The 9,353-nt window shown below is 49.3% G+C and overlaps 1 protein-coding gene across 2 annotated transcripts; it reads right to left on the bottom strand.

The window, feature by feature from the left end:
- Positions 1-1,922: 1,922 nt before the first annotated feature.
- Zdhhc24 (zinc finger DHHC-type containing 24) lies at positions 1,923-8,684 on the bottom strand. 2 transcript variants are annotated; one of them, XM_021151535.1, is made up of 3 exons: positions 8,618-8,684; positions 6,970-7,247; positions 1,923-3,921 (listed from the first exon to the last, which is right to left on the bottom strand). In XM_021151535.1, exons 2-3 carry the CDS (start codon positions 6,980-6,982, stop codon positions 3,626-3,628), a joined length of 309 nt encoding a protein of 102 aa, XP_021007194.1. In that variant the 5' UTR covers positions 6,983-7,247; positions 8,618-8,684; the 3' UTR covers positions 1,923-3,625. The 2 variants fall into 2 exon arrangements, with proteins under 2 accessions (XP_021007194.1, XP_021007193.1); XM_021151534.1 differs by having other exon boundaries at positions 8,325-8,678.
- Between the last annotated feature and the right edge of the window lie 669 nt (positions 8,685-9,353).

Here is a 9,353-nt window from a genome sequence, read left to right as displayed (position 1 = left end):
CCATTGTTGGGTTACTTGGATTGCAGCCTAAGTCATTCCAATAAATTCCCTTAATATATAGACATTCCATAAGTTCTGTGACTCTAGAGAACCCTGACCAAGATACCACCCAAGTCTTTATATCACTGCTTATCTGGATGCTGTTGTGACAGTCTGGATAGTAAAACAAGCCGGGAACAGTTCTCCTGTAGGCGAAGCTCCCCTGTCTTCTGTGCTCTGTCCCAGTTGTTACTCTGACGTGGGGGTAATGGGCATTCCTCCTCAGGGCTGGCTGTTATTTTCTCTCTGGGGCTCCAGTTAAGCTCTGTGTCTGACAGATGGTCGCTATTGAGAGGACTGCATTGATCCTAATTTTCTTCTCTTCTTTCATGGCCATCTTTTTGCTTTGTTTTCTAAGAATGAGAATTTTGTAAGCTTTTCTTAAGTTTCAAACTGTTTTTCTTAGTTCCTGTGTTCAGTTCTTCTATTCTCTTCTCTTTAAGTTTGCATTTGTTTATATGTAAGTAGCCTAACAGCATCTAATTAAACAAAAACTCATGATGAATTTATTTTATTTTGTGTGTGTGTGTGGGGGGGGGTAATAGGAAGCACTCAGGGGCTTTAACTGATATTGAACCAGAGGCCAGAGAATAAAGCAAAAGTACAGAGCCCTGCATCTGGGGTGGGGAGAGGTGGAGGGCGATATTTTGTTTTTGCACAAAAACCCAGGCCTCTCTGTAGAGGGTGTGCAGGGCCATCTGCAGCCACAGCAGAGCCCCTAAGGGGCACAGCCTGAGACTCCTGTGGTCTGGCCTCTCTGTCCTGGCCCAAGATTGGGTCCTGTTTTATTCTCTTTACTATATAAGTAGAATTTCATAATGAATTTATTTGATAAAACAATCTAGCTGGAAGTGTGGCTCAGCAATGAAGAACAGTTGCTGATCTTGCAGAGGATCCGACCACCTCTTTTGGTACTAGGCACCCACGTGGTTCACATACATTCATGTAGGTACTCATAGGCATAAAATAAAACGTTTAAAGTAGAAAGTTAAAAAAAGTGAAGGCACATTCTACATTGCACAGTGATCTCACCCATGCAGAGACGCAAGAACCATAAAAAATATTTTTTAAGTTATTTTTATTACGTGCATTGGTGTTTTGCCTTTGCATATGTGTGAGGGCGTCAGATCTTGGAGCTCCGGACAGTTGTGAGTTGCCATGTGGGTGCTGGGAATTGAACCCTCATCCTATGGAAGAGCAGTCAGTGCTCTTAACCACTGAGCCATCTCTCCAGCCCCTATAAAAATAGTTTAATGGAAAAGGAAGCCAGATGTGGTGGCTCACACCTCTAAACCCAGAATTCAGAACATTGATGCAGGAATAGCAACGAAAGTTCAAAGCCATCCTGGGTTACAGAGCTCCAGGTCAGTCGGAACTGCTGTCTCCACCAAAATAGGTTTTTAGAGGAAGAACAAAGATGTTATGATTACAAATACAGTAAACAAAAGAACCTACAATGAGGGGCCATTGAGACAGCCCAGCAAGTAAAGATACCCACTGTCAAACCTGCTGACCTGAGTTCAATCCCAGGTCCCTCCTCATGGGAAAAACCAAGTTACCCTTTGACCTCCACACAGGTGCTATGGTACAGGTATGCCTCTCCCACGAACACAAAAGGAAAATTAATCTTTAGAAAAATTTAGTGTTCTTTATGTGTGCTCAACACTCTCTTCCTAAATCCTTTACAGTGACATTAAAATATAAAAATAAATCCACTCGAGAGACACACACCTTTAATCCCAGCACTCGGGAGGCAGAGACAGGCGGATTTCCGAGTTCGAGGCCAGCCTGGTCTACAGAGTGCCAGGACAGCCAAGGCTATACAGATAAACCCTGTCTCGAAAAAAAACAACCCCCCCCCAAAAAAAAAAAGACATGAATGATCTTTGTCAGAAAAAAAAAAAAGCTTTATTGAAAATATCGAAAGCTGGCATGGTGGTTCACATATTTAATCCCAGTGCTTAGGAGGCAGAGACAGGTAAATCTCTTGAGTTTGAGGCCAATCTGGTCTAAATAGTAATTTCTAGGCTAACCACAGATACAAAGCTACAAAGTAAGACCCTGTCTCAAAAAATAAAACTATTCATTGAGGAGATAAACCACGTTCATGATCTGAAAGGTTGAGTCTCATAGATGCTTATTTTCTCCGAGCTCACTAACATGCAGTCTACTGGATTCCGCTTATTTCAAGGTGGGCTTTCATTGGTGAGATCTGAGGAGCTGATTCGCAGATTGGTATGGAAGAGCAAGGGCTCCTAGGGCGTGATTCCCACTTCGTGGGGGGAGTGTACATGGGGTCGGGGTGAGGTAGGAAAATGACCAGTGGAAGAAAATAGAAAATGTTTGGTTAAGGTATATTCAGATTTCCATGTGGAAGAGAAAAAGAGGACCATATCACTACATGCAGTAATTTGGACACATCTCAGAAACAATATCTTGTTGCCATGAGTACCCACACATTACATGCCCATGCACACAACCATGCTCACTCGCGCTCTCTCCCCCTCTCTCTCTCTCTCTCTCTCTCTCTCTCTCACACACACACACACACACACACACACACACACACACACACATATTAAAATCACCCTTCATGAACTCTGGAGTGCTTGGAAGCTAGTTATTTTGGCCCTGATGTTCCTTTTTCACTCCAGCTGTGCAAAAGTAAAGCAGATTCAAAGACCAAAGACCAGGCCTCTCTGTGAAGGGTGTGCAAGGCCATCTGCAGCCACAGCAGAGGCCCCAAGGGACACAGCCTGAGACTCCTGTGGTCTGGCCTCTCCGTCCAGGCCCAAGATTGGGTCCTTTTTTATTCTCTTTACAATAATAAATAGAATTTCATAATGAATTTATTTAATAAAACAATCTAGCTGGAAGGATTCAAATCTAATCTCTTAGGCCAGTCATGGTGGCAAAGGTCTTTCATCCTAGCACTCGGAAAGGAGAAGCCAGTGGATTTCCTTGAGTTTGACGCCAGTAAGGTCTACATTTCTACCAGCAATCTTGTCACATGGCCTAGCAGGGCTTTTCTATTTTTTACAGAACAAAGATTCGAACTGTGGTCCCGCATACAGGTGAGCTGCTAGAGCTCCCTCACCCCCTGCTGAGGACATGTTTCTATGGAATGCTAATCTCTAGAACAAGTCTGGACTCTCCTTGCCTGGATCCCACCACACCCTTCCAGGGCCAGAGGTGGCAGAGCCCTGGCCCATTGGGATCTCAGGCCTTCTGTAGTCTCCAGGCCTGACATGGGACCTGGGAAACAGCAACCAAAACAACAAAGTGAGGTATAGGAACCCAGCAAAGATGGGGGAGGCCAAGAACCAGGTTGACACTTTACTACCCTGCAGAGGGGCAGTCGGTCAGGCCAAGTAGCCCCTCTGCTAGACCATCCTCTGACAAAAGGGCCAACTACAGAGATAGAAGAGCCCACATTGGGCAGGTTCAAAGAAGGAGTTAAAGCTGCCCACTGCACACATGAAGGGCAATCTGGCCTTCTTCCTGTGGCTGGCATGAAGCTAAAAAGAAGTTCTCAGTTCGATCCTCTGCTCCCTTCTGCCCTGTTCAGTTCTGGCTCTACCTGGACTCAGGAAGTCACAAGACCCACATCGCCTGGAGTCTGGAAAGTGATCCCATCTCCAGGCAAAGGAGAGGCTAGAAAAGGCCAGAACCAGACTAGGGCCCAGCGAGGCCCCAGGGCTGCCTGCAGGTTGTGGCAGGTGCCCAGGTCATAGCAGTGGTGACCCCGAGCCCACTCCCAGGTGGTCTGTCCCCGAAGCAGCAGCATCCCATGGAAAAGCAGCCCGGCACCACACAACAGTGCACCTGCCACACACGTGTCCACCACAAAGGCCAGGGCAAACTGGGCCAGAGACACTTTGCCTGTGGGGAGAAAACAGAAAGGGGCTCAGGGAATATCAGTTGGCTGGCCTTCCCAAACCCCAGTCCTGCTCTCCTCCCACCAAAGAAGCTCCTGCCTGCCTCCGTCCTGGGAATTCAGCCACTTAGTTACTCCTGGGATCTGGGTTACACGGGAAAGTACATCATTGGCCATCCTGACCTTAGTAGGCAGCTACTTCCTGCTGCATAATTAATCGACTTCCAGAGGCCATGAAACACTGTGTTAAAAGAAAGACTCGAGGCATGGAGGGCTGTGGGTTGTGGGATATGCTTGCTGTGAGCTGTCTTGGATGGGCAAACGCATGCACAGAAAGCACACTAATGATGGCTGGGGCTGAGGGACTCTAGGGAGCCATGGCAGAGGCTCTCACTGGGCACAGCATTTCTCTTTGGAGTGAGAATGTTCTGAAATTAGATAGTGGTGATGCCTGTACTACACTCCATACTAAACACAGGCATCTAGTATATTTTGAAATATACTAAAACCTGCTGAGTTGTACTCAACTGGCTAAAATGATGTGTTTTGTTATCAATAAGAGCTGTTGATCTGACGAAATGGCGCATGCAGTAAACTGCTTGCCTTGCAAGCTCGAGGCTCTGATCCACAAGACCCACATAAAAATCTGGATGTGGTGACATAGGCCTGTAAATCCAGCAATGACTGGATGGGAGGAGGACACCGTGTATCTCTGGAGCCTGCTGGCTAGCTGGCCTGGCCAATGAGACACTGCCTTAGTCAGAAGGTGCCCAAGATTGTCTTCTGACCTTCACAAGTACATACATGCACAAGCACACGCATGCACACATCCCCAAACCATGGCAGAAGTGCTGTGCAAAAAATACTAATAAGGGTAGAGAGAATAGATGGCACTGTTTTGATAAGAGGGAGAGAGAACATCCCGTCCAGGGTCTCTCCTAGGAGTCAGTGTCAATGGTCTGGCAGATTGTTCCAGGTCTGTATGCACTGGACCCTGAAAGGAGGGGCTCCAAGAATAGCAGGACGTGCCAGAGTGAGGGAAGAGGTGCCCTGCACTCAAGTACAAGTTACCAAGCCTGTGGAGACCAGATGAAAGGAAGCCCAAAACAGAAAGTGGAGGTGGAAATATCAAAACCATGTAGATGATGCCAAGGGCAAACCGGCTAAGAAGGTGGCACTGGAAGCACCTGAACCCGTGATGTCCCTAAAGCAAGAAGAGAGCTGGACTCTTCTAGACAGCCTGGCTTGTGCCATCCCAGGAGGAAGGGCAGAGCGGAGACCAGGAGAATGAGCGAGAAGAAAGCAGCTGTGAGCCTGCACACGTCCTTTGAAAGGAGAAGGCAAATTAAGGAGGTGTAGGGGAACCCCCAAGAACACCAATGAAGAGAGCTGGGCACACGAACAGGAGTAGACAAAATAAGCAGAGGCCTCCAGCAAGGGGGGCACCAGCTTTCCAAAGCCCCCCACCCCACCCCTGGGGAAGAGCTGAACACAGGAACATTGTTGTGCTTTTGTTTTTGAGACAAAAATAGCTCAGGCTCATCTTTAGCTCCTAGCTCCACAGATTACCTACAAATACTCGATGCCCCTGTCAACCTGGGTTTCATACGGAGAATAAGGTGAACCGGAGTGTGAACATGGCATCGTGCATATCTGACAGCCCTCAGCAGCCAGGCAGGGAGGCTGAGCTAGGATGCTGAGATGTTGGCAGGAGAAAGTGGACATGAAGGGCCTTGTGCTAGCTAAACCAGAGCAGTAAAGATGGGACAGGCAAGGTAAAGAGTGACCTGACCCGTTTTGAGTTCTGACAAGAAGTAGGTGTGGATGTGACAGTTGGGGAAATGAAACACAGGCCAAGAAATGGAAGCCAGAAGTGAGCACATGCCTGTAAGCCCAATATTTGGAGAGTTGATGAAGCAGATTATGAGTTCAAGGCTAGCCTGGACTACACAGCAAGACTGTATAGGAAGGCAGGCAGGCAGGAAGGCAGGACGGAGAGAGAGAAGAAAGGAAGAGAGGAATATCCAAGCAAGCCTTCTGGACATGGGTAAGGCCGCTGGCAGTTGGTGCTTTTGGTCCAACAGATTCTGGGGTTGAGAGGCTGAGAGCCTAAGTCAGTGTCTGGGGACAGTGAGATAAGCTATGATAACTACAGGAAAGCACTCAGCCTCAGAAAACACAGACCCACCAAGAAGAGCGCTTGTGCACGTGTGTGTGCGCGCAGTGGGAGTGGGGGCAGCATTTGGGACAGAGGTGGGATTCAATAGGATAAGGAGGCACAGTGATTTCTCAGAATGGCCAGGGAGATTGCAGAACAAGGTTAACAGGAACAGTGGAAAGCTCCGGAGAAAGGACTCAGGAAACATGCCCTAAGTGTTCTGGCCAGAAGCGACAAAGAATACACAAATCCATGGAACTTTTACAGAGGTGTCAGAGGAAAGAGGAGTACTCACACCATCAGAAGTCTGTCAGTAACCCAACCAAGTCTCCTCCCAATTTCCAAAGGAAAGGGCTTCCCTGCCCATAACTTTCACTGGCTCCCCTCGCCCCATCAAATCAGACCAGAATCTCTCCCCAGCATTCATGCCTTCTACCACCCAGTCCTGACTATCATTCTAGCCCTCATTCTCATGGTGCCCGTGAAACGGCGTTTGTTCCTTTCAGGGTGTGTGTACATGTAACGGCACTCATTCTCTGTGTTAGGAGTGGGGATATTTGGACCATTAGGTCCACCTCCCCTAAGATAACCTTCTAACACCCCAACAACCCATGGGCTCTCAAATCAGCCTTTCCTCTTCTGTAGCCCTGGGGTCCTTCTTGATTCTGGGAGCCAGAACTCTGCTCTGATCTTGGAGCACCAGGTAAAGTACAGTACTTAACACTCAACTAATTAGCAGGCTTCCCTCTTTCCTTAAATGACCCTGGGACTGGATCCCCAAAACATTGGCCAAGAGAACCAGCTAGACACCACACCTCCCATGGGAAAGGGCCCTGCTCCCCAGTCCAGTGCAAGGGTCTCTGGCTCCCCAAAAAAAGTTCAGAAAGCTCCCCACCTGTGAGTAGCATGAGCCAGGGCAACAGCAGGAGAGCCACTGTGTAGAGGGCTGAGTGGGCCTGCAGCAAGGTTGACAGGGCAGGGCTTAGCAGCACTGAGATGTGGAGCAGGACACCAGCAGCGTGAAGCAGGAGACACAGGAAGGGCCGGTAATTATGGAAGCCCACACAGCGGCCCAGTAGGCGACAGTGATGGTCACGACGTAGGATGCACACACGGCAGGCAGAGCAGTGCCCACTACGAGGTGGCACCTGGCTTTGGCACTGGTAACAGTAACTGCAGGGGGTGGGGGCAAGGACACAGGTCAGTGCCCCAGTAGCTCTCAGTGTCCCAGACCACGCCCAACCTCAGCCTCAGAGACCATCTTGGGAAAGCAAGAACAGTCAGTCTTCACCAGGCACCTCCAGCTAGTGGTTCCCTCCTGTGGGCCAGCCTTCTGAAAAGCAAAGTTTGCAAAGGCTTCGCAGTACTTCCACCACTAACATCTCTTTCTCCCTCTCCACTCCAGTCGCTGACCTGTGGTTCTGGGCATACAGTGGCTTCTGCCTTTTCTTGGTCTGCTTCCCTCTCCCAGAAACCAGTTCAAAATTTCCCAAGTGGCTGACTCCACCGCAAATGCCTGATGTCCACCTATTTATTTTTAGTTTTTAGTTGCAAGTGGACAAATTAGTCTTAATATATTTGCGGATGCTATGGCTTTTTAGTAAAATGTAAGTTAATTAATCAAGCTAATTAACCTAAAGCTAATCACCTAAAAGTCTTGTACTGAAAATTGACCATCTATTTAAAATTGAAACTTTATGCTGGAGAGATGGCTCAGTGGTTAAAGGCATTTGCTTCCCAGACTTGATGGCCTGTTCACTCTTCTGAACCCACGTGGTAGGAGAGAACCAACTGCGGAAAGTTTTCCTCCGACCTCCACCTGTGTACCCTGGCATGCGCGCCTGGGCTCAGACACACATCACACATACAGACACAAATAATAAAGATAACTTCTCGCCTTTTTTACCCTGCTCTATTTTTTGTTTCTGTATCATTCTTTACCATCTATTTTATGCAATTTGCTTTTTTTTAATTGGTTTATTATTATCTTTATTATCTGCACCTTCCGCCACTGAAATCAACTCCAGGAGGTCGGGCATCTGTTTTCACTTGAGTCCTAGGAACAGTGGCTGCTCAATATCTGGATGAATAAGTAGCGGGTGCCAGGCTCTAAAGGAGTTCTATGGCTCTAACAACCCGGATGCTAACGTCATCTAGTTACTGACACCTCAAGTTCTGGGTCCTTTCTTGGTACCAGCGACCACCAGACCCCCTGCTTCTGCCCGCCGACTCCCGGAGCCCAACACTCACGCCCAGCCCTGTCCCAGGCTGCGGCCAGCCAGCATCACCCCCCGAATGCTGGGATCCGAGCGGAGGAAGAGCACCACGTTGCCCAACAGATTGAGCAGCTGATAAGCAGCCAGCGTCAGTTGCAAGGCCCGGGCCAGTGGTCCCAGCGGGGGTGGCCCAGGCCCCAGCACCATCACGTAGGCCAGCTCCAGGACCACGACGGCGGCCCACAGCGCGGTGAGCACCAGTGGCATCTGCGCGGGCGCTCCTTCTGCGCCCCGAGCTGCCCAGGGCTCCCCCATGGTCGGACCCACCGGCTTTCCAATCGCTGGGATCCCACTGCTTCCGTATTGGGGAGGGCCTAGCAAGGGACTGATGTCTGCTGCGACCAATAGGAGCTCTGCAGGGGGTGCGTTGCGCGCGCCAGACTTATAGGGAGGGGCCACAGATACGGAGAAGTGATTGGCTAACTGGCCAGATGTTCGAAAATCCGATTGGTGATGCTGCCCAGGTGTCAAAAAGAAGCAGTCCGCCCAGCGTACTGCAGTGGCCGCCCCTGGTGTGGCTTGCTGCCACTCCATGAGGATTGAGTTGCAGCCCCCGGGGCGTCGGGGTTTCCCGGCTCAGCACATTCTCCCTACACTCCTCTACAGCCGCCCCGGTATTAATAGACCTGGCTGGCCCTATCATCTGGCCCTGAGCCCTTCCCCATGCTCGGATGTCTCCATCACCCTAGAAAACTCCCCAAACAACTTGTTGCCTTGGTGTTACAGACTGTGAAATAGAAATAGGGGTCTGTTTCTCGAGCGCAATGCTTAGGAGGGACAGACTCAGGTCCAAGGGGCATCCTTTAGGATGCCTACAGCCACCACTTGGACTCCACTTAATAGATGAGGAAACAGACAAAGTCCATGGCTGTCCCAAGATCACACAGCAAGTTAACCACAGAGCTGAAATGCGAACCCACTATCTAGGCCAGTAGTCATCCCAGCATCCCCCGCGATTCCGCAATCTTTGACTCCAGCACAATCTCTTCTCTGGTCCAGACCC

The sequence above is a fragment of the Mus caroli genome, chromosome 19 (genome assembly GCF_900094665.2).
Source record: "Mus caroli chromosome 19, CAROLI_EIJ_v1.1, whole genome shotgun sequence".
Classification (NCBI taxonomy): domain Eukaryota; kingdom Metazoa; phylum Chordata; class Mammalia; order Rodentia; family Muridae; genus Mus; species Mus caroli.
This window is presented reverse-complemented; position numbering and strand designations above follow the sequence as displayed.

Coding starts and splice junctions, on each gene's coding strand:
- Zdhhc24 (XM_021151534.1), bottom strand. CDS start 8,605: ATGGGGGAGCCCTGGGCAGCTCGGGGCGCAGAAGGAGCGCCCGCGCAG. Junction 7,248..8,324: donor AGCCTGGGACAGGGCTGGGC/GTGAGTGTTGGG, acceptor CACCCCCTGCAG/TTACTGTTACCAGTGCCAAA. Junction 3,922..6,969: donor CTGGCTCATGCTACTCACAG/GTGGGGAGCTTT, acceptor TTCTCCCCACAG/GCAAAGTGTCTCTGGCCCAG.